Genomic DNA, 22,807 nt, shown 5'->3' on the forward strand with positions numbered 1-22,807 from the left:
TCAAGGCTTTTTGGGCTCTCCACAAAGATACATTCATAGGAAACAGATGTAGGCGAGAGGTTAAACTCAGGAAAACAAGGGGGGGGTGGGAAGGGAGAAGAGTGACAAAGTAGTAGTGGTTTCCCTGTGTCAGCACTCTGTAGAGATAGCTCAGCTGTGGAGTGGAAGAAGGGTGGAGGGACATGGACAGTGCAGTGACCTTGTAATTTCTGGCTGCATGCGTTAAAAGACCCTGTCAACCCTCCCCACGAAGAGATCTCAAAACAGAAGTATTGAGCATTTCAAGCCAGAATAGATGAATTACTGTTAATGTACTGATGTGTACAGTTGCAACGTGACCCCAAGGAGCTCCCACAGCATACCCCTGCTAGCAGACCCTCCGACGGCATGCACGATGAGCCACAACACCAGGAGGCAAAGAGGACACAGCTCAGAAACAGCAAGGAAACTTGGCCCTCTCTGAAGACTTGCTGCAGCCAGGAAGGCTGGGAACAGGGCACCAAGCTTCAGTCCTTGCTTGTACCAACCACCTTGTTTACAGCTGCTCAACCCCAGCTCCAAGGAGGGGCCAGGCAACAGCGCTATGTGGAAATACAAATTGTTTGTGAAAATAGAAGCAGCCCCTGAGCAACAAGAGAAGATCCACTGAGGCGTAATGGAAATGAATCAAGCAGCTCTTGGCACCCTGACATCCTCTGATCCTTTGAGCCACCTCCACAAATAGAACATTTCGGAGGGGCTGCAGGTGTGTGCAGCATGCACAAGGTCCAGCCAAGAGCTGTCTCATTGGGGAGCACAGATTCATGTGCCAGCAGGTCACCAGCACAGGAGAGCGAGTGGCAGCATATGACATGCAGCTAGGAGGAGATTAATGGGCAGAGAACCTGCCTAACTACTCACCTACCTAATGCACCTGGTTACAGCAAGCAGCAGTTTCCCTCAATCACAGCTCAGATCCTGTTCCAGATCAGTCCATGCCACACTGCTGGGGAAAGTCTCCTACGTGCCTGGCTCCATCTGCAACAGTGCTTTGGGGAAGGGCTGTCTCTGGGCTGACAGTGGTGCCCTCCCCAGATTCTCCTGCCAAGTCCACCTGCATGCAAGCATGCCAGGTCTGACGCACGGGAGTGCCACCTGGGTAAGCCAGCAGCACAGGCTCTGTCCATGTACGCTCACCGCTGTCTCACTGTCAAGCTAGAAGAAGCTGCAAGTCTTTATCAGCAATTACAAGAACTTACTGCTTATTTTTACAGCACTCCCCCTACAAGCAGCAGGATTTCTACTGCCCAATTAGTAGTTCAAGTTACTATTTAAAGAATGACAGCTTAGGTGAGAGGAAGGCTGCCTCAGTAATCATTTATGTCAAGCTCATCGCTGGGGTTTGTTCAGGCTGTTACTGGAACATTTAAAGTCATCCTTTCTCCCAAATTAAGTGCTGTAGGTTTCATGAGAGGGTCAATCATTAACTACTCTTTGCTGACCTCTTCAAATCCCAGGCACACACCACATTACCAGAGGAATGAGTCTGGCTTTTTCAAGAGTGACTGCCATCTGAGACGGCAGAGAGGAGGTTTCCTTTCATCTTGTTTCACGGATCAGACTGAGCCAAGCAGGCGAGACACCCCAGCCACCCTGGCAATAGCTCTGTGGTACACAGCCTGCTCAGCCTCACTTTCCTCTTTTTTTTTTTTTTTTTTTTTTTTTGCTTCTTTCATAAAAAGGCGGGGGACAGGAAAAAAAGAAATCAGGGCCAAAGAGTCTGGGAGCATTGGTTAAAAAAAAAACAACACGACAGTGAAAGACATGTGCAAACAACTGATCTGCAGTCTGCCCACATAAGAACATGTTTTCTCTTTTCAGGATGGTGTCATACTTCTGGGAACTGGGAGGAGATGTTCTTGCTTTATACCACTGCAAATGCAATTTATTCGGGTTTCCCCTCTCTGCCAGTCCATCCACTTGCACTTCCAGGACCCCCCCTCTGGGGACCCAGCTGAAAGCCTCATATAACAGAGACACAGTCTCCAGTTAAACTCCTATTCTCTCCCCAGCTGCTCATTTTGCAGCAATTCTGCCCCAGGCCAGCACCTTCCCATGCAGCTCTCTGATACTACCAACAGCCGCTAATCAACACAGCATGTTTCCTGTAGAAATTGAACTTTTACCACATTTACTCTTTTCCTGTTTACAGGGTCACGTGTGCAGCCTTTCCACAAGCCATCATCACATCTTACCAGCTTGGAAGGGACCTTCAGACTGCAAGTTCCCCACCACAGACCCCAAATAAATAAGAGCAAAGGGTTGTAAGGCAGCACCTTCCCCCTATTCCTGTGTTAAGGCGCATTAACCTGCCGTAAGTGAATTAGCTTATCATCCCTTTGGTTTTCTGCAGCCCTGTCTTAGAGGAAGGCCCTCTGTCCAACTAGCTCCTTATCTCTGCTCTTTGTGAACAGTTTAGCATGTTCAAGTTTGGTTTTTTTAAGCATCTCAGACCCAAGCCTCAAGCTTCCTAATCCCAGTAACATCACAGCAACACTAGACCCTGAACAGATCAAGTTCCCCAACAGCTGATAAGGCCTGAATCCTGATAAAGACTGCAGAATCAGCACTTGCACAGAATAAAAGATGCTGCTTCAGTTGGTTAAAGGCCAAGTAGTAGTGTAGTAAAATTCAAATGGGAACAAAGTGCCACTACCAGACTCCTTGTCAGCAAATTTCAAACATACCTCTCAGGATGTGGCCAAACCTGCCACCCAGAACAGGTACAACCCCCCACTCAAACCCTGTTGCACAACTGTGTTGAAAATATTTGTTATTTTGATGTGGATTTTTTTCTAGGTGTCCATCTCCACCTTCATGCAACCGAGTTGAGTCCAGCAGACCCCACGTGTTTGCACGGTGGCAGAGTAAAAACCAATACCAGAAAGGAAGGGCAAGCAGGGAAAGGGGAGGGGATTCAACAGGAAGACAAGGAGCCCCTCATGAATGGCAGTCACTTTCTGGGCAGCTGCTGCTACCTTCAGAGAAGAGCCTGCAGAAGGGACAAGGTCTAGTTTTCTCTTTCATTGGAAGGCATCACAAAGTGCAAGAGCTTTTGCTGACAAACGAAAAGCCCTGCCAAGAACCTTTGGCTCATTAGGAAAAGTCTTTTTTTTGTAATACTTACATGCACACAGCAGCATTAGGAACAAGTGCCCAAAGGCTACAGTTATAATTTGTTTGCACCAACCTTCCAGCCAAGTACCCACTAAGGCTGCAGGATTCAATAGGTTATGCTGAGAAAGGCAACCACTGGGTCATCCTAATCCCAGCAAAGGTCAAACTCAGCTTGGTGCCAGTCATTCAGTGAGCACTGCAAGGCAGCTGCAAGGGAGTCTGCTCTCCCCACACTTGGACCTAGGACTCTTCCCTACCGAATCACTGAGATTATTACAATGAGGACAAAAACAGAGAAAGGAAAATGAGTAAACATGGATGAACGAGGAAACCAGCATAACTGGTCCTCCATGCTCATCACAAGCCATCACTGAGTTCAGCAGTGATGGCCAGGTACTTGAGGACAATGAGAACATTTGACCACATAAATTTCTTTTCAGGGATTAAGTTCTCTTGCCTTAGGGCACACGTTGGTCTCTGGGAGGAAGAAATTGCCCCCAGGGCAGCAATTTCACCACAGTCCAAACATTTGCAGCTTCCCTGCGGTCTGTGGCACCGGCACTCCCATGGGGAGAGCCAGAAAAAACACAGACTGACAAACATGGGTGAGAAGCCAAGGTGAATCTCGCTGATTTGGGGCAAAGGCGGATGAATTGAAAGCAATCAAAGCAAAGAGTAGGAGGTGGGCCCCAAGTGAAGCCAGGCTCTTGTCAGCAGGCCACATCTCAGGAAGCAGATAGGAAAATGGCTGCTTTCAGAGACAGTCAGCATTTGCTTATCAAGTCTCGTGTGTTTTATCTCAGTGGCAGAAAGCCTCCACCCGAGAGGTTTAATGAGATCCCTTACACAGGCCTGTAACAAAGTCACCATGGCTTGATGAGAACAGAGCAACCTTGAATAGAAGTCCTAAATGGTCCCCAGCCGCTGAGGACTCTCCTTCACACAGTCTGGAGCACTACCGGAGACCCAAGTGACACAGACACGCTTGGAAGCATCGCACCTCAAGCAGAGCACAGGATGGAGACAAAGCAGCTGAGCTACAGCTGGTAGAAGACGCAAACACATACATGTTTGCCAGATGTACCAACCCAGGCTGCACAGGACTGAGGCAGCCACCCACAAGGCACCCAAAGCAGAAGAAAAGACCGTAACAAGCAGCTGATGAATGAGGGGAAAAAACAAAGTATCATCACAACTATTCACAGTCACTTTTTGCTTGGACTTTGTTTCCCCACTTTTCAGAATTCCCCCACTATTCTCAGCCATTACCCATGCACTTATTTCCAGCTCCTTTCTTCCCCTACTGCTTCCTCCTCCATCCCCATGCTCCCCAGCCCTGAATGGGCTGATCCACCTTCTCATCTCATCCACCATCACACATCTCTGGACAGAGCCCAAACACCTAGCTCCTGCTTCTTCTCTTCACTCTGCTATTCCCTTCTCTGAGCACGTGCAAACCTTCTGTCGCTAAACCAGCTTTCCAAATCCATACCACACCTTTACCCTTAAGTTCCTTTAACCCCACTATCCACCCTACCACACTGTGGGATTCCCCAGACCAAAATTCTCTCCATACCTAGGCTGGGAACATATGTCCACCTACACCTTGTTTTTCCCAGGGTTATCCTTCCCACTCCACAAGATTGCCTCCTTCCCTGCAAGGCTGTGTCTGCAACATGGCCACCTGCTTCCTCTGGCTGGGCCAGAAGGTAGATCTCAAGCCCTCATAGAGACACAGCCTCGTTTGAGCACATCCTGCGTGTCTGACGAGGAAGAGGAACAAAACATCAGTAGCATTTACAATGCTACAAGTTGCATCTGCAACTTGTCCTCAACAGCAGCACTGGACTCCTCTAACCTTATAGTCACCCACGCTCTTTTCTCTCCTGCCACTAAGGAAAGGGTGCCTGTAGTTTCCTGCTACGAACTCAGGACACCCTCCCCACAAATAGTCATCTTTGAGAACGCATCAGGCCTTCCCTTGCAGAGATCAGCCAGGCCACCACGCAGAGGAAAATTCATGGCCAAGTGGAAAAAGCTATCAAGAAAAGCTTTACCCAATCTTTAAGGCTTCTTTTCCAATCGCTCTGCAAAGCAACGGCAACTAAAGGCACATTACACCACCACAAGGATGCCATCGGTTTTGGAAAGGTGTACACATCCCTTCCTTCCACCCCAGGACTGACCTGGAGCTCAGCCCTACTCTAGCCAGTTCCACACCACCTTAAGACAGGGAACCACACCAGCAAACCTCAGCAGCAACTTATTCACGCAAGCCTCCAGAGCATCCTTACCTGAATCGTGGCACAGGTAGGAATAAAACCCTTCTGCCTTCAGCATGATGAGGAGGGACCCCCAGCCCAGCAGGACAGCAGAGAAGAGCAGGTTCTCAATGATGGCTGTGAATGCCATCCACCAGCGCCGGCGATGGGCGGTAGCAAGTGTGGGTGCCATTGCTGCGTGGGAAGATGGCCTCGTTCAGAGTGTCAACCTGCAGGAATCAGAACAACATCCAGCGAGTCCACAGACACAGCACGTGCAGCTCAAAGAGTGAAAAAAAGCATGGCTTAAGAGGAGATCTCTCTACTGGAACGCAAGCAAACCTGCCTGCTGAACGTAAGGCACTCAGGTGTAAAACTCGTTTTTGCAGGTACCAGCTTGCCAAGTTACCTGGAGGGATGGGGGAGCACAGGTGCCCTTGGAACAGCCCCTCCAGCGCACACACCACGCGACAGAGGAGCGTTCAAGGACTGTTCCGCTTCCCGAGCAACAGGTATGAAAACGCAGCAAATATCAACTGCCTGGAGCCCGCTCCCCCATCACCTGTACGAGGCAGGCGGCCCACTTGTAAGACAGCGAGGAAACACGTGCCAGAACGGGGGGCTTCAGCCAACACCCCAACCTCCTGGCTACTTGCAGGAAGAGGCTGGGACCGGGGAAGGCAGCCCCACGGCCCTAACAGTGGCTTTAGTGACCCACCAGGTCTGCTCTGCCCCACACGGGAGAAGAACGGATCTGCTCTGGAAGGTGAGCGTGGCTCCTATATGTGCCACGGGTCCTACATCTGCAGTTTATACCACAGATGGCTCATCAAGGAGCACTTTTTCCTAACTGCCGGAGCATCCAGCTGGAAGACGAGGTGGGCCACATCCTGCCCCATCCTTGCTGTGCAGAGAGCCAGGTTGCACCGGCCGGGACAGCCCGTGGCACACGCTGCTCCACCTCAGCACGCTGGCATCCCCGGGCCGCCCCACAGATGCTGCGTCCCGATTAACTGTCTCCAGCTCTGCCTGTCCCAGTCCCTGGGGCCCACGAGAGCAAGCAGCCGATTCGGGAGCAGAGCTGGCTGGCCGAAGGGCTGCTCCGGGGAGCCCTGAGGTGCTCAGCACCGGGGCCAACCCTGGCTCTATAAGGCAGGTGGCCATTTTAGATAAGCGGAGCCTTCTCCCAGCCCGGAGCACGCCCCAGTAAGGCGCTCTGGGGAAATCAGCTGGGTACACACCACGGCCCAAGACAGTTTCTCAGGGTTTTCCACAGGGCAGAGACCCCAACCCTGGGTTGGTTTGGGGGGGGGGGGAGGAGGCCCTGGCCCACCTCCCTGCAAGGGTGCCAGGAGGACAGGGCCACCCCTCCAGCCACAGCTGCCGGCGCAGAGACCCCTGCCCGACGAAGCCAGCCTGCAGCCGTGCCCCTCCACGCACACCCACCCACCCACCCACCGCAGCCCACGACGCATTTCCTCCTCCACCGCCTCCTCTTCCTCATCCCTGCAGGCCCCCTCCCCAGCCCCACGCGTCCTTCCTCAGCACACAGAACCTCTCCGTGGCAAGAGGCGCAGCCCGCTCTCTCCCCTACCAGTCACCCCCCCCCCATGCACCCCATTCTCCCCCAACACACCCCGCTCCCCACCCACGACCCCCCCCCCCCGCAGGCTGCGCTCCCCTCACCAAATCCCCCCCGCGCCCAGCTCTCCCCAAACAGCCCTGCTGCATCCCGCTCTCTCCTTCCCCGACCAACCCCCCCCACCCGCAAATCGCCCCCATGCACCCGGCTCCCCCCCATCACCCCCCTCCCCTTCCTCCACCGCACACCACTCCCACGCACGAATCCCCCTATGCACCCCCCCGACCCCCAATACACCCCAACGCACCCCCCCTCCACAACCCCCCTCCCACGCACCCCGCTACCCCCCTCCGATACAAACCTCACCCCGCTCTTCCACCCCACGCAAACCTCACCCCGCTCTTCCCCCCCCACCCCACGCAAAGCCCCGCCCCCCCAAACCCCACTCCCGCACCCCACGCAAACCCTCAGCCCCCCCAAACACCCCCTCATCCCTCATGGCACCCCCCCACTCACCCTCCGCCGCACCCCCCACTCCGCGCCGCCGCGGTCCCACCCGGGGTTTTTATCCGTCCTCCGGAGCAAACAGGAGCCGCCGCTGATTGGTCGTAGCTCCAGCCAATGAGAACGCGCCCGCCGCCGCCGCCACCGGGGCCGCGCGCCCCCCCGGTAACACCGCCCCCCCCCCCCCCGCGGCCCGTCCCCGCAGGGACAGCGGGAAATTCCCCGCGGGGGAGCGGGGAGTTCGATGCCGGTTGCTGCCGGTCTCCGCCGGCCCCGGTCGGGAGAGCCGCACCCCCGCGCTCCCCACCGAACGGTTTTTGCTCGTCCGGTCCCGGCCGAGCAGACGGAGCCGTTTCGGTAACAGCACCCGCCTTAGCCCTCATCCCGCTACGGGATCCGTCCTGAGAATCCCAGCTCTCCCGCCCGAGGAGGATGCGGAGAAGCCGGTTTCCCGTTAAAAAGGGCCATTTTGGGAGCAGGGCACCCAACCGACGGCCCCCGGGGCTGATCGCCTTGACGGTACGGCCGGGCACGGGGGGCAACGAGCCCTCGAGACACCCCGGCCCACGAGCAGAGTCAGCCGCCTCCTAAAATAAAAGTAAAACCATCGCAAACCCCGAGAGCGGCTTTGCATCCGAGCTCAGCTGAGCTCTGCCCTCTTTTTTTTTTTTTTTTTTTTTTGCATTAAATCCTTTTTCGGCGCGTTCCTCTGCGGGATTTCGGGTCCCGCCATAAAGCCGTCGCTCAGCGGCGAGGTCCCGGGCCGGAGGAGGTGGCCCTATATCCCTGGAAATCGCTATAAGGGATTTTTTTTCTCGGCCAAAAGAGATGAAAATAATGCTTAGGGGAGGTAAACGTCTCTGAGTCGCTCGGCGGCAAACTGAGGGCCCGGACAGACGGACACGCACCCACGGCTGCATCCCTGAGAAAGCGGCGGGTGGGAAGAGGAAACTCCTCGGCCTTGGCTGTGGGAGAAGGGTCAAACGTTGCAACAGCTGGAAAGTGGACTTAAGTGATGGCAAACAAACAAACAAAGAAAAAGTCCGAAGAAAATAAGGCAGCTGGGGTCGGCGCTGTATTTTTAGCAGGGGTAGAGGAAGGCTGAGACAGCACGAGGCCCCGGGGAGACCTCAGCACCCAGACCTGGTTGTTGTGTCCAAGAAACGTGAACTGTGACGGGAAAGAGCACGAGGAGGGCTCGGAGGCTGGCTGGGGACACGGGAACCCTTTGCTACAGCAAGAGCATGGGGGGGAGCTTGGTTTTCCTATCCTAGAAGGAGAAAAGAAGCTATCAGGTGATCCGCTGCCATCTATAAATACACCCGGGGACTAAATAAACGTCACGGAGAGGAAAAAAAATAAAGCGAAGCTGAAGAACAGCGCTGGCACAAAGACACATTTGTAGAAACTGGCCAGGAATGAGTTTAGGCTGGAAGAGAGGTGACAGCTCCTGCCCGGCCACCCAGGCAGGTTCTCAGCAGGCTCGGACAGAGCCACTGGGATTGTGGTCTTCTTCAAAGACAGAGCCTGGGCAGTTTTGGAAAGGAGACGACGAGGCTGCGGCATCGGGGGACAGACCCCTGTGGCCGTGGGGGGACAGCCTGAGCCTCTGTTCCTACCTCCGCGAGGCCAAGAGCTGCCCCGGCAGAGAGGACGGACGCCTCTTTGCTTCCAGACGGGACCCGCACACGGGAACAGCTTCCCACCGCCTGGCTTCAAACCACTGCGGCAGCGGGATTCCGCAAGTCAGAGATCCAACGCGGGAAGACATTAACCCCTCCCTCACCCATCAGCTCTGGCTTGCGGACCTCCCGCGTCCAGAATTAAAACCGCGGCAAAGCCGGACCGAAGCATCCCTAGCAAGAAGACACCGGCGCGACCACGCTGCAGGCGTGCGCGTGGGCAGCCACGCGCCGAAAAGCCACCGCTCGATTTCCCTGCGCCGCCCCAGACAAGGTGAAGACGTTTCATCTTCAAGCAGAGGAAACATCCTGCCTCGCAGCTCAGCCCGTGAACGTGAAAGGTCCTCGCCGCGGCAGCAGCGCTTTCTCAAAGCTGGATGCTTGTTTCAACGTCAGGGGAGGCTGTCAGGTTGCTGTCAGCTATTTACGTGCCGTACCCACGGCGAACCGGCTCACGTGACGTTCGCTTCTGGCACAACGCTGCTCGGCTGACAGGCTGAAAATATCCAACCAATTAGGAAAAAATGGCTGCTTATAAATAAAATGTGGGACTGTCCCTGCCACCGTAACAAAATAGTGACAAAACAAAAACTAGCCTGGGCAGAACAGAGGTCTGACCAGGCTGCTGCTCAAGTCTTGCCAGGATGAGCATTTTTATTTGTATACCAGAATATTTGGTGTTATAATCAGGGCAGTAGGTGATACCACTGCAGGAAAGGGTGCTGCATGCTGTCTGCAAAACTGGAAGCCTCACCCATGTGGGACCGTGGGGATTCAGTGCCTTGCGCTGCAGAGAAGCACATGCGAAAAGCAGAAGGGAAAAAGCAAAACCCACTCCGTTTTCCAAAACACCCCAAACCCTAAACCCCAACTCAGCAGTGCCAGACCACAAGAAGGATTCCCATGGGGCTCCACGCGTGACGCGTGAGATGCAGCCTGCAACGCAGGCGTTCCCACACTCACAGCCCACTCCTGTTCCCTCCGTCCTCCGGTCCCCGGCACTGCTCTGGGCTCAGCTCCTTAAGTGAGAGTTCAGAATTCAACAGAAGCAGAACATTAAAAAAAACCCCAAACTGAAAGCCTAAGGCTGCTGACAGTTTCCACACTTTGGAGAATATTTCTGGCCATGTCTTTGATTCAGAGGGCGGCTGGGAAGCCCAGCTCCTGAAGGGCTTTGGTAACATTTAATTTTCATTCAGAGATTTCCATGCCACGCAAAATAACAGAAAAATATACAAGAAACTTCTACCACTTAGATACATCTAAAACCAGTTCACGCTGCAAATCTTTGGCTTCTCAAGCACCTTGCAAGGGCAGCAAAGCCCTCATGCGCACCTCGCCCGTGCTGCCCGAGGTTCTCTGGGTGTGCTGGAGATGCTGCAGCACCTTCACCCCATCTCAGCCACCCACGGTGACACGTCGCTGCAGCAGGAATGAGGTTTGGGAGATGGCAGGAGCTTAGGGCCACCTGCAGAAATGCCGTTTTCTGTGCAGCTTTCATCCTTATCAGGGCCAGCGCAGCGCCAGGTGCACAGGTTGATGGTCACAGCCCAGCTGCCACGTTTGCTCTTGCACAATTGCGGCTTGGTATTGCGTGGAGTTTAAAAGGCCGTCGATAAACCCCGTGCCGTGCCACGAGCCTTTTCATGTGCTGTGCATGTACGTTGAAACGAAGGCAGCCAGAGCCTGCCACAAAAGCCAGAGCCACACAGATAAACCCCTGCAGACCTGGATACCCTTTGAGTTAAGCAGCTAAAATTAATTTTCGCTGAAGCTGCTTGTGACAGCCCATCACCTCTCCCCAGCCCAGCTCCACGAAATAATTCCCTCCAGCGAGAAGCACCTTTACAGCAAGAGGCTCCGAGCAGCGTTACCAGAGCTAGGACAGCAAAAACCGATGGGGTGAAACTGGTTGTTGCCTGTGCGTTTCCCAGAAGAGCCCCCAGCAGCCCCAGTCCCTTTTACGAGGAGGACGCGTATCCCCAAGCCTGGTGCCAACAGGGACCAGAAGGTCCCACCGCCGCATCCAGAGCATCGCTGTCCCTCCGGGCTGCGGCAAACACAAAAAAATGGGGCACAAAGGGTGGGAGGGAGCAGAAAACAACCCTGAAGCACCGTAAGCCCGTGGGGCTGCCACCGCTGCCGCTCTCAGCATCACCCGTCCCACCGGCTGTGCCGGCCAGCGAGGGTCCGCGCCAGCAACGCGGCGCGGAGGAAAGGGGATCAATGGGAAGGCTCAAGGCTTCTCCGGTTCACGGCTCAGAGGGGGACCTCTGCTCCCCCCACGCTGGGGTCGGAGGGAGCCCCTGGGCTCCCGCTGCCCCAGCCCAGGCGGTGGGGGCTCAGGTGGCCGCAGGGGCGGCCGGCAGCTCCTTGGCGGAGCCGGGGGATGAATCGGCACCGCCGCTGATCACATTCTCGTATTTCGGCTCTTCCTCCGGGGCAGCCTGTCCCTTCTTTTCCACACCGAGGACTAACTCGGGGCTTTTGCCCCTCTCCGTGGCACCTACAGCATCGCTGGCCCCATCCTGGGCCCCGGTGCTTTTCGGCGAGGGAGATGCGAGAAGGAGGGACTGTCTCTTCCCAGGGAGATGCTGGTGCTTGCTAGAGGATGGCTCAGCGGGAGCCCCCGCGACGCTCTCCCTCTGCTTACAGCTATTCACTGAGTCTCTCCACTGCGCCAGGGCCCGGCGGGGTGGTTTCTGGATGGCCTCCACGCTCCTCCTCACCTTGGACTCCTCCTTTCCAGCCCACTTGCCCTTCTGCAAGCTGCCCAGCCGCTTGAGCACAGCCTGGACCGGTCCCTCGCCACCCCCCTCCGCCTTGGGGTCCTGCCCGGCCGTTCCCACCATCATGTAGATGGTGGTGACGTTGGGCTCCTTCCCCTTCGCCTCCCAGCCGCCGGATTTTGCAGCCGCTTCAAGCGCCTCCACTCTCTGAGCCACATGCCTGGTGCCAGAGACCACCCGCCGGCGTCCCCCCGGGGTGGCCCGGGGCGATGGCCGGTGGCTTTCCTCCCCCTTGCCGAGGGGCTCGGGGTTCTCGTAGCAATCGCTGGCTGGTCGTTCAGCGGGGGGCTCGGCTGCCGCGTCCCCCGGCGGTGGGGACAGCTTGGATGGTCCCCACGTGGTCTTGGGCTTCCGCCCAGGGCTGGGGGTCTCCGCCGCCCCAAATTTCGTCCCCTCGGCAAAGGACACGGAGGGCCGCTTAGCCCTGGCGATGCTGGAGGTGCGAGGGATGGCAAAGGGCTGCGAGACGTCCTCGGAGTCGAAGGCGGACGGGTCTGGGAGCACCTCGCCGGGGGGGGACGCCCCATCCTGCAGCTCGGCCCCCCCCAGCAGCGGGATGCCTGCGGGAGAAGGGGACGAGAGTTAGGGCTGTTGGAGCTTCCCACCCTGTCCAGGGACACGCTTGGGGACATTGGGACAGGGGCTGATGCAACAGGATTGTCCCTGGGAGCGTTTCCCCTGGAAAAGGTTGTGAAACGGGACTGCCCACACCAGGCACGTCCCTTCACACGTGGCCAAGCACAGCCCCGGTGTGTCCTTGCAGACAGAAAACGAGGGTATGAAAATAAACGCTGCCTTTGCCCAGCACCCATCCCTGGGACGCCCAAGGTTGATAACGGGGCAGGATTGACCCCAGACAGCCCAGAAGGGCTGCGGGTGTCCGGGGAAGGGAGGAACAGCCGTGGACGTCACCTTCTCTGGGAGGGACGGAGTACTCGGGTCCCTCGTTGTCGGTGTCGAAAGAGGAAGAGAAGGAGCTGTCTGAAACCCACGCAGCTGATGGCGGCTCGATAAAGCTGGGGTTGAAGGGGATTTCTGCGTCGTGGTGGGAAACTGGGGAGGAAAAGACACCCAGCTGAGCTCGAGCACCCTGGGGTGCTTTGGGGCAGGAGAGCAACGCCTGCCCTGAGCCATGCAGTGGGGCAAGGGGGGATGCAGGCTCCCCCCAGACAGCAACAATACAGAGAGCACGGGATGGGGGTAACACACTGGAAGGGCTCTCAGTTGCTCTGCTTTTTCACCTGTGACTTTGGGAAGTTTGTAGCCACCCAGGGAAAAGCAAGGCATCATGGCGCTGAGGTTCGCCAGCACCCCCAGCACGTGGTGCTTCATCCTGGCCACCACACTATCATCTGGCACGGCTGCCCTGCACAGGGGAGATGGGTGTGAAGGGACGTGGGAGACGGGGGTTTGCATCGAAGGTTGCAAAATATAAAAAAAATACCTGTCTCTAGCATCTGCTGGGGTGGCTCCACAGCAACAGCAGGCGATGCAGAACAGCAGCAGCAGGAGAGGGACGAGGATGGCGGCTGCAAGGGCCCCGTGGTCCTTAAAACCTGCGGGAAGAAGATGGGTTGAGTCCAGCATGTCCTGCGGCTGCCAAGCCCGTAGAGCCACCCCAGACAGAAAGCGCAGGAGCTGGCAACTCGTGGTGGGACCAGGAGGCACCAGGTAGGACCGGGCTGCGTCGCAGCCTCCCGGCACCTTCCCCAGCAAGGATGTTACAGTCCCTCGCCCGGTGCTAAGGAGTAAATTTGAGGTTGCCCTTACTCAACACGCAGTCACCCCGCACAGGGTGGCAGGTCCCCCGGGAGCACTGGCAGGGCGAGGAACAGTTCACGCCATAATATCCTTCCGGGCAGGTGTCGTTGCAGCTGGAAGAGAGACGAAAGGAGGGAAATGTCCCCGGGAAGAGTGGGACCCCAGCCCTGCCCCGCTCCTGGCATTACCTGGCTCCCCAGTAGCCTGCCTGGCAGATACAAACTCCTGACACGGGGTCGCAGCTCCCCGCAACGCACTCGGGGCAGAGGTGCTGGCATCCATCGCCGAAAGTGCCTGCGGGGCAGGAGCTGTTGCAGCTACCGAGACAGAGAGCGAAGCATCAGCCCGCTGCGCCCCAGAGCAGGGACACCCCCGCCAGGACCGGTGGCCTGATCCTGGGCGTACCTGGGTCCCATCCAGCCAGGTTCACAGTGCGGGCAGGACCCCGTCTCCGGGTCGCAGACCTCCCCACGCCGGCAGCGGGGACACAGCTGGAGGCAGCCCTCGCCGTGGAAGCCGGGCGCGCAGGGTTCCTTGCAGAGGGTCCCGTTCCAGCCGGGCTGGCAGGCCAGGCAGAAGCCATCCACGGGCGAGCAGGGCTGGCTGCGCTTGCAGCTCCCGCAGCTGCACGGGCAGAAGGGCAGTGAGGCCTCGACACCCACCCCCAGCCCTGCCAAAACACAGGTTTCACCCCACGCCGGCGTTCAGCATCGGTTTGGACCACGGGGAAATACCCTATAAAGCTTAATGCTCTGTAACGGCGACAGGGCAGGAGGCAAGCAGGGAGAGATGCTGCTTTATTGCCGTGGGGAGCGGTATCGAGGATGACCCGATTTTAGGGTGACACCAGCACTTTCTGCTGGCATTAGCGGGACGTTTCTTTTGGGGCAATGCTGATGCTGCATCCAACCAGGGATGCTCAAACCCCCCGGGATAGGTCTCCCTACCCAGCGAAAGGGACAGAGATAACCATGATGACTTTGCCCCCCAAGGTCTGGCTGTAGCCCCTGGGTACCCGCTGGATCCCCCCTGCTGCCCCCAGCTCACCTGTGCGCACACTGAAACCCGTATTTCCCTGCCGGACAGGGGTCCCGGCAGCTCCTGCCCTGGTAACCGGGATTGCAGCTGCAGTGCCCGCTGAGGGGGCTGCAGGAACCGTGCAAGCAATCGCAGCGTCGCTGGCACGCCGACCCCCAAAACCCAGCCTTGCATTCGCACTTGCCCGTCTCCTGGGCGCAGGGCGAGAGGTTGCAGGAGCATTTGAAGCTGCACCTCCTGCCCCACCAGCCCAGCAGGCAGCGGCAGTGGCCGGTGAGGGGGTCGCAGTGGGAGCTGGCGGGGTTGCACTGGCATTGCTTCTTGCAGGTGGGCGCCCACCAGCCCGGTTCGCAACGGCAGGCGCCGGTGAGGGGGTCGCAGCGGCCGTGGGGACCGCACTGGCAGGGGAACTGGCAGAGCCCTCCCCAGTGGTCGGGGTCGCAGGTGCAGTGCCCGCTCGCCGGGTCGCAGCGCCCGTTGGGGTGGCACGGGCAGCTCCGCTTGCAGTCGGGACCCCAGTACCGCTCGGGGCAGGCTGCGAAGGGAAGGAGATGGCGAGGATGAGGAGTGACGGGGAAGGCCGGCAGCCCCCCCCGAGCATCCAGGCTGGCAAAAAGGGGATGGCGAGGGCTGAGCCCTGGGGAAATACTTACGGGAACTGCAGTCTGCTCCGAAGAAGCCGGGTTTGCAGAGGCAAACTCCGGGTCTCACGCAGACTTCGTCCGCCCCGCAGGCGTCCTCCCCCTCGCACAGCGCTGTCGGCGGCAGGGCACGCACGTCAGCGCACGACGGCCCCCCCCCCCCCAACCTCATACCCCTCTACCGGACCACTGGACCACCGGCCACCTCCTGCCAAGGCGACTTTCCTGGGGAAACCATCATCCTGCTTCCCGCTCCATCCCTCCGGCCAAGCCGCATCCCTATTAGCACCTTCCTCGGTGGGTGTTCGGGGGTCCCCACGGTGCAGCACCCCATCGCCGCCTCTCGGGGAGAGCTGTAGGGCTCTCCCCACCTCCCCAAAACCCAGCGCCGCGCAGGAGCCATCCGGCCAAGCCCAGGGACCGAACTTTGGGCTTCGTCGCCATCCATCACTCACCGGCCGTACACTCCCGCCCTTCCTGCTTCCAGCCGGGGCAGCACACCGGGCCGGCGGGGAGCCTACGGGAGAGACCCGGGGGGCCGTCAACCGGGGCGAGGGGTACCGGGACCGGCGTGGGTTGGCACGCGGCTTTGCGGCTTCGGCTAAGGCGAAGCGAATGCGGGCGCTTGCCCTGGCTGGGCCCTGCGGGTAGGGAGGCGGCGCGGCCCCGGGGGCATTGCTCCGGAAGGAAACCAGCAAAATAGAAGGAAATTTAAGAGGTTGAAGCCCGAGCGGGCGGCGGGGCTGGGCGGTGGGGCAGGCCTGCCCGGCTCTGCCGCTACGGAGCCCGTGCCGGGTCCCCGACGCTCTGGGACCAGCTCAAAGCTTCGCCAGTGACCCAGAGCAAAGGCACCGAAGTGAAGATGCCGAAAGGCGCTGCCGTTGATGGCGAGACCAACGGGAGAGGCGACGCAGCAGCAAAGCGAAGCTCCAAAAGCCCTTTGGGTTTTGCCACACATATGTTTCCCACCCGGTGCACGACTAAAGTTTTGCCGACGCTCCCGCTTCCCCCTGTTGCCCTGCGCGCGGGGAGGGCGCATGAGAAATAACCCCCGGAGAAGGGATTTGGTGCCCCAAATGCCCAACCGCACTCCCCAGCATCGCCCCAGCCTCCGCACCCATACGATGCCGGGCTGCAGGTCTCCGTCCACGGAAGGACGGACGGACGGTGACCCCCTGGGGCTGCCGAGAGGCCCCAGGAGATGGAGGGCACGAGCGGGGACCCCCGTGGCACCTACCTGCAGACGTTCCTGCCGTCAGGGTCGAGCTCCTGGGCAGAGCTCTGCACCCACAGCCACAGCTGGAGGCAGAGAATGGGCCGGGCGCTCCCCATCCCGGCGGGGCACGAGGGCCCAAGTCCCGGCGGCTCCCCAGCCCCACGCTGGCGTCCGTCTGTCCCGTCTGTCCCGTCCCGTCCCTCCTGCGGTGCGGCCTCTTCCTCCCGCCAGCCTTGGGTTTCTTCCTGAGGAAACGCGGGAGGAGGCGCCCCGATCCAGACGTCAGGGGTGCGGCGGGGAGGGGGAGGCAGGGAATGCCACCGCACGGGCTATTTTTGGCCCTTGCTGCCAGCCTAGCAGCAGAAATGGGCGTCCAGGGGCTTGGCGCAGCCATGCGTGGGCTGGCGCCTGCCTGAACATCTCACCTGCGGTCGTCTCGCTCCCCTGCGCCATCCTCCATTGCTCCCAAAGCTGTTTTAGCCAACGTCCCCCCAGAACCCACACGAGGCAGCCGCTGCCCTCCTCCTGCCCAGACCCCCGTGAGCCGCCCCACGGCGCTGCCGACCCCTGGCAGGGGCCGAGAAGCGGGATCCCCACATCCCCCACGGGGACACGGCGTGCCCCGTGCTGGCCTTCGAGCTGCTGGCTGCTCTCCCACCTCGCCATCTCCCCAGGAGCTTTGTGTCAGCAGATGCACAGGAAACACCTTTTTCCTACCCAAGGCCGGCGGGGCTGGAAGCGTGCCGTCCCCCCCACCACGCAGGACTTAACTCCATCGCGCCCAGCACTGCAGCCCCCGTAGCCCTGCTCCCCATCGTAGCCGACCCCCGAAAGGGGCTCCGGCGTCTGGCACAGCGCAGCCGGCCGCAGCCCTTTGCATCGACACAGGAAAAGCGACGGCTACGGCGCAGAACCACAGCTGAAGCCTGGCAGCATCACCCGGTACTTCCCAAGCAAGGAGAGAGCGGAGGCTGCAGCGGGTACCTCGGAGAAGAAATGAGACACTGATTTATTTCTGACTCCACTTCTAGAGCTAGAAAGTACCTAACCCGAGAGGACCGACTCGCCCCCGTGAACACAAGGATTGTTCCAGTCTTCCAGTTCCCAGTAGTAGCAGGAAGAGGTCTCAGTACAAAACTGATTCACCCCACGCCTGAAAAGTGCAGGAGTGGCACTGGCGGTGCTGATCCCGACTGCTCCCAGACACGGGAGCATCCGGACACCCGGTGCAGCGTGCTCAGCCCCTCCCAGCCGTGCGGCGACACCGGGACAGTGCCCAGCCGGCCGGCCCGGGCACCCCAACTCGACCTTCACATTGCAGGGATGAGGGGAGGTATGAACAGAAAGGGGTGAAGTGAAATACCCCCACAGGGCAGGATTGGGCAATGGGATCCTGGGCCGTGAGCGGAGGCGTTTGGTGGAAAGAGCCACCAGCAGATTTCAAGAGCCCTTTTGGGGTGCGGCAGTGGGAAGAGGGTGCAGACCCCCCACCGTGCTGAGCTGCAAGCATGGAGAAGTGAGGACCAGGGACACAGCTGCGTGGGATCCTGTAGTTAAGCCATGGGCACAACGAAAGGGTGGCTGACGGGCAGAGATCCCCGGAGGTGCCGAGCTGCCCCGTGCCAGGCTGGCACCCCACGGCCGAGTGTCCCAGCGGGTTTGCAGGAAGGCTGTCCACGCTGTGGCTTCACCGTCACCACGGCACGGGGAAGCAGGCAGGGCTGCCGTGCCGCTCTCGAAGACGCCAGAAAAAGAAGAGCCGGGAAGCGCTGCTGCAAGGCCAGATCCGGCCCCTGTCCAGGTGGGGTCAGAGGGGCTGCACGGCTCTGTCGGGGGAGCCGGCCGCTGGCTCGCTCTCTCCCTCCAGCTCCAGCTGCGTGTCCAGCGAGTCGATGATTTCCCAGGCTCCGGAGCAGCTGGATGTGGAGGGGTCTTTGCTACTGCCCTGATACCACAGGCCAAAACTGCAGAGAGAACAGATAACGGCCGTGGGGGAGAAGAGCCTTCCCAGGGAAGCAGCAGCCAGATCCCAACCTCCCTCTGTGTTTAGCGGTGGCGGCGGCAGGACGTAGCCCAGCTGCGAGTACCTGGGAGCGTGCGGCACCCCAGGGGCAGCAGCAAGGCTTGCCCTGCACTTGCCCCTGCCCCAGACAAGGCAGATCCCCCCCCAAACTAAGCGACTCCCCCTTTGGCAGCATCCCTGCCAGCCCTGCGGCAGGCAGACCGGCTCTGTCCCCATCATACCCTGCAGGGCAGGCACCAAGCTCAGCAGGCGCTGGGTCCACAGCCGAACCCCAAATCTCCTCTCTGCCAGGAGAGCCGCCTGTCCCCACCAGCACCCGAGCACGGGAGCAAACTTACAAGCTCCTAATTTTGGAATCAGGAGGCTGAGCATCCACGCAGTCTGTGCCGTGGCCTGGAAGCCAGGAGCCCTCATCTTCATCACTGCAGCACAAAGAAGCGGGGGGAAAAACCTGCGCTGAGTCACGGGCTCACCGCAGCAGCGAGTGCCGGAGTCACCCCGGGGCTCCCGCCCGAGCCGAGGGGTGTCACCTGCAGAGCCACACGTGCGGAGGTGGCCACAGAGCCAGGGGCACATGGACTGGAGCCACCGTGCCGCAAAGCCACAGCGATGCTCGTGTCCCAGATACAGCCGCGTTTCATGGCAAGCCCAGCCCCTCCCGGCTCGGTGATCTCAAGACACAAAGCTCTTCAGACACCAGCTTCAAAGCCCTGGTGCCTGGTCAGCAGGCGGCTTGTCCCCAGTTGCCACAACAGAAGCCACAACCTGCTGTAAAATCTTTAGGCATCTCACCCCACGTGGCAAGCGCGCGCTTTTCTGGGGGAACAGCCCGATGATCGGCACCACCGGCTGCAGCTCGGGGCCGGGGCGGGCGGCATCCTGGCACCAAGGCGGGTGACAGCCAGACCTCGTAGGGAAGCGGGGATCACGAGGTGACCGCGGGGCAGCATTCATACAGCAGCGGCTGTCCTCACCAGGCAGGGAGGCGAGCAGGCAGGACTCGACACCTCCAGACCCCCCTGCTGCCAGCAGAGACCCCAACACAAAGCAAGCAGCAGGTTTCAGTAGCACAGAAGAGCTCAGGCCCCTTCAGACCTTTATTAAAGCCCCTAAAAGCCAGTGAGATCCAGCTCCCCCCACGTCATACAGCAGCTTTAGCGCAGGCTTCGCCCCCCACCACCGGCAGATGTGCAGAGCTGGGGCTGGTGCCCGGCAGGGTCCTCCCCTCCCCATCATAAGAATTCTGTTGGAGCCAACGCTGCCCACAAACGTCTCGCAGAGCCTCCAAGGAACATCTCTACTGTCATCTTCAACCATACAGCGCAGGCACCAGCCTGCCTTGTGCGGTGGTTCCAGTGCCACCACCTCGCCTCTCTTTTGTCACATTCACGCAGGGACAAGCGGCATTCGGCCAGGCCATGCGTGACTGGTGACAGGGACGTGCGAGCTGCAGCAAAGAGCCCAGCCCCTGCGGCGCTCCCAGGGCTAAGCCAGAGCAAGACATCAACTGCAGACATGAAACCTTTGATCTCTGGAGGGAGGCAGGGAGGAGGCAGCTCTTGGCCTGGGGGAGTTCCCTTCCAGGCGTCACACCACACGCAACACCGGAGCCTGCCAGCCGGCATCCACCCTGCACGGGAGGCTCCCTGTTCGCCGCGGCCAGCCGGACTCACCTGCTCGCCGACTCCTCCGTCGTTCCCAGCATTTTGGCTCTGATTTTTTTTCTCTGTCTTTTGATAGTCGACTTCATTGCATCCAAGAAGAAGCTGGGAACTCTCTCTTCATTCAGCAGCTCCCTGGCAAAAAGCAGCCAGCTGGTTAACTGAGAGCTTGGCGAAGAAATCTCCCCCCGCTGCGCCAGGAGCAACCTCTGATGGGCCACGGGTGGCTGCAGGGACGGGAGGGACCCAGCTTGCTGCCCCACGCCGCCGCGGCAGGACTCACCGCTGGTAATAGGCCAGCTCCTCCTGCACCAGGAACAGGTTGGTCTTGAGCTCGTTCCGCTCTTGCAGGATCTGCTGCAGCTCTTCCTTGGAGAAGCAGCAGTGAGCAGGGCTCCTGCCCGCATCCTGGTGCTGCGGCTCCTCTGCGGGTGACGGTGCTCCTTCCTGGGGGGACGGAAAGAGAGTCAGCAGACAAGCAGAGATGCTGAAGCCCCCACCCAAAGGCTGGGTGCCACGTGCAGGCAAAGATGGAAAAGTCTCGGGAATGAGTTTGCTAATCTGGAGCTGCTACAGCCCTCCACGGACCACAGTGGCTCCCGGGCTCATCCAGCATCTGCTGCCCATTGCCACATGTGGCAAACCCTCCTCATCCTCCGAGTCCCACTCGGCTTTTCCTCCCATCACCTCGCCTCACTCGCTCCTGCCTCCACCCCTACCAATTTTTAAGAACAAGGTAGATGCCACACTGTTCAATTTTCAGCAGCGGGGCTTAATTGAGCGGCTGTGTCCTGCTGGCAGCTGGTAGGTCCGGGTATGCCAGAAGCCCCACACAGGGCCAGGAAGGTTGGATCGGGGTTAGCGATGCCCTGTAGTAGCAGCAGAGTCACGGGCTCCGACTCACCAGGCCGGGCTTTGGCCGCTGGGTCTCACTGGTCCTGCTCCTCCTGCTCGTTTCCCTCTGGGTTTGCAGCATCGCGGCCTCCAGGTCCGACTTCTTCTCCAGCGCGCTCTTGAGCTGAGCCTGCACCACGGCCACCTTGTGACGCAGGTCCTCGTTCATGGCCATGAAGCGATGCAGTTGCTCCTGCAGCTGGAGGACCCGGGGGAGCCGCGAGTGAGGCACAGCAGCGGCTCCGGGCCCCCATCCAGGGCCACGGGAAAATCATCCGCCCCAGCAGGCTCACCAGCCGCGACGACAGCCCCAGGGGGAGGCGACATGAAAGCAGGTCCCCAGGCCCTTCGCACACCACACCCGCGAGCTCCCACAGGCTCACCGCCTCCGTGTCTCGGCTCTTGCAGACGATCTCGTGGGCCTGGGCGCGAAGCTCGTCCCTCTGCTTGTCCACCACCTCCTTCAGCCGCAGCATCACCTCCCGCTCCTTCCGCGCCGTGCTGTCTGAGCCCAGACACGGGGGGAACGGGCGTGAGAGACCCCCAGGACTCCCCTGACCCCACAACCCTACTGGGTTTTTCTTGATGCTTCTGCAAAGCTTCTGGAAAGAGGGGAGCTGAGGGCTTTAGGCTGTGCCCAATTCATCCTTGTGCTGGCAACAGCGGTCCGCACCCTGTGTCTGCCCCCACAAACCTCCTGGGGGGTTGGGGGGTGCTCTGGGGGTTTTGAGTCCCTGTGACTCCTTGGTAGGACAGGTCTTCAAGGCTGGGCAGCACGGAAAGTAGGTTCAGACCTGCACCCAGCCCACCATCCCCCATGGGAACGTCCCACGGTGGCAAGGGACCCCGAATCCACCGGGACACTCACCTTCCTGGGACTGGCTCTCCGCAAGCTGTCCCAGGAGCTGCCGGTTCTGCTCCTCCAGGCGGGCCAGGTGGCTGCGCAGGGCTCGCTCCCGGTGCTCGGCCTCCCACAGCCTCTGCTCCGGGTTCTGGGGGATGGGGACAGCGGGGTGAGAGCCGTCCCAGAGGATGGGGACCACCGGGTCAAAGCCATCCCAGGGGGGACGGGGACCGCCGGGTCAGAGCTGTCCCAGGGGGGACGGGGACCACCGGGTCAGAACCATCCCCACAGCGACTCCTGCGAGGACAAGTGCGGGTCGGTGGCACCCCGTAGGGAACCCCCGAAGGAAGAGGGATCGGACGAGCCCCCCCCCTTCCTCGCCACCCCACTCACCTCCGCGTCCTGCCGCCCTCCCGGCTGCGCCGGCGCCTCCCCCTCGGTTCCCACCGGGGCCACCAGCGCCTCCAGCAGCTCCAACAACCGCACGACGGGCGGCACCAACCCGGCCACGGCCTCGGGCCCGAAGCGGCCGGAAAGTCGGCGCAACTCGGCCCCCAACGCCCCCGCCATACGGTAAACGTGCGGCGGGGCCAGGCGCTCCGGCGGCGTCCGCCACAGCGGCTCCGCTCCCCGCCACGGCTCCGCCATCCGCCGCCGCCGCCGGCCGAGGCCCCGCACACGCTCCGCCCTGCCCCGCTTCGACGTCCCGCCCCGTCCGGGGCCGCCCCCCTTCCACCTCCGAGGCGGGATCTCAC

At 59.9% G+C, this 22,807-nt stretch overlaps 3 protein-coding genes across 7 annotated transcripts in view; all 3 read right to left on the reverse strand.

The window, feature by feature from the left end:
* SLC43A2 (solute carrier family 43 member 2) overlaps positions 1 to 7,586 on the reverse strand; it is a 34,643-nt gene extending 27,057 nt beyond the window's left edge. For 2 of the 3 annotated variants that reach the window (XM_075032644.1, XM_075032646.1), the window contains exons 1-2: positions 7,516 to 7,586; positions 5,451 to 5,647 (exon numbers count right to left, since the gene is read on the reverse strand). In XM_075032644.1, the coding sequence (XP_074888745.1) occupies positions 5,451 to 5,610 (160 nt within the window). In that variant the 5' untranslated portion in view covers positions 5,611 to 5,647; positions 7,516 to 7,586. Of the gene's footprint in view, positions 1 to 5,450; positions 6,845 to 7,515 lie in introns of those variants that run through there. The other variant, XM_075032645.1, reaches the window with a different exon arrangement.
* A 2,235-nt stretch (positions 7,587 to 9,821) lies between these two features.
* SCARF1 (scavenger receptor class F member 1) lies at positions 9,822 to 17,501 on the reverse strand. 2 transcript variants are annotated; one of them, XM_075032652.1, is made up of 12 exons: positions 17,056 to 17,501; positions 16,652 to 16,875; positions 15,870 to 15,931; positions 15,427 to 15,528; positions 14,783 to 15,308; positions 14,141 to 14,359; positions 13,924 to 14,052; positions 13,745 to 13,848; positions 13,419 to 13,530; positions 13,216 to 13,340; positions 12,887 to 13,027; positions 9,822 to 12,534 (listed from the first exon to the last, which is right to left on the reverse strand). In XM_075032652.1, exons 2-12 carry the CDS (start codon positions 16,744 to 16,746, stop codon positions 11,528 to 11,530), a joined length of 2,622 nt encoding a protein of 873 aa, XP_074888753.1. In that variant the 5' UTR covers positions 16,747 to 16,875; positions 17,056 to 17,501; the 3' UTR covers positions 9,822 to 11,527. The 2 variants fall into 2 exon arrangements, with proteins under 2 accessions (XP_074888753.1, XP_074888752.1); XM_075032651.1 differs by having other exon boundaries at positions 16,652 to 17,501.
* Positions 17,502 to 17,615: 114 nt separating this feature from the next.
* RILP (Rab interacting lysosomal protein) lies at positions 17,616 to 22,700 on the reverse strand. 2 transcript variants are annotated; one of them, XM_075032654.1, is made up of 8 exons: positions 22,446 to 22,700; positions 22,077 to 22,200; positions 21,592 to 21,713; positions 21,219 to 21,407; positions 20,598 to 20,761; positions 20,327 to 20,449; positions 18,992 to 19,075; positions 17,616 to 18,594 (listed from the first exon to the last, which is right to left on the reverse strand). In XM_075032654.1, exons 1-8 carry the CDS (start codon positions 22,698 to 22,700, stop codon positions 18,438 to 18,440), a joined length of 1,218 nt encoding a protein of 405 aa, XP_074888755.1. In that variant the 3' UTR covers positions 17,616 to 18,437. The 2 variants fall into 2 exon arrangements, with proteins under 2 accessions (XP_074888755.1, XP_074888754.1); XM_075032653.1 differs by having other exon boundaries at positions 21,502 to 21,713.
* Positions 22,701 to 22,807: the final 107 nt, after the last annotated feature.

The sequence above is a fragment of the Buteo buteo genome, chromosome 7, assembly GCF_964188355.1.
Source record: "Buteo buteo chromosome 7, bButBut1.hap1.1, whole genome shotgun sequence".
NCBI classification, from domain to species: domain Eukaryota; kingdom Metazoa; phylum Chordata; class Aves; order Accipitriformes; family Accipitridae; genus Buteo; species Buteo buteo.

Bases quoted from the DNA above. Each gene is read 5' to 3' on its own strand.
- SCARF1 (XM_075032652.1), bottom strand. From the start codon at position 16,746: ATGGGGAGCGCCCGGCCCATTCTCTGCCTCCAGCTGTGGCTGTGGGTG. The intron at 15,529-15,869 runs GTGAGTGATGGA...TGCCGCCGACAG, and splicing joins AGGGCGGGAGTGTACGGCCG to CGCTGTGCGAGGGGGAGGAC. The intron at 13,341-13,418 runs GTATTTTTTTTA...TCCCCTGTGCAG, and splicing joins CCAGCAGATGCTAGAGACAG to GGCAGCCGTGCCAGATGATA.
- RILP (XM_075032653.1), bottom strand. From the start codon at position 22,700: ATGGCGGAGCCGTGGCGGGGAGCGGAGCCGCTGTGGCGGACGCCGCCG. The intron at 21,714-22,076 runs GTGAGTGTCCCG...GTCTGGGCTCAG, and splicing joins GGAGAGCCAGTCCCAGGAAG to ACAGCACGGCGCGGAAGGAG. The intron at 19,076-20,326 runs GTGAGTCCGGCT...TTTGTGCTGCAG, and splicing joins ACGGAGGAGTCGGCGAGCAG to TGATGAAGATGAGGGCTCCT.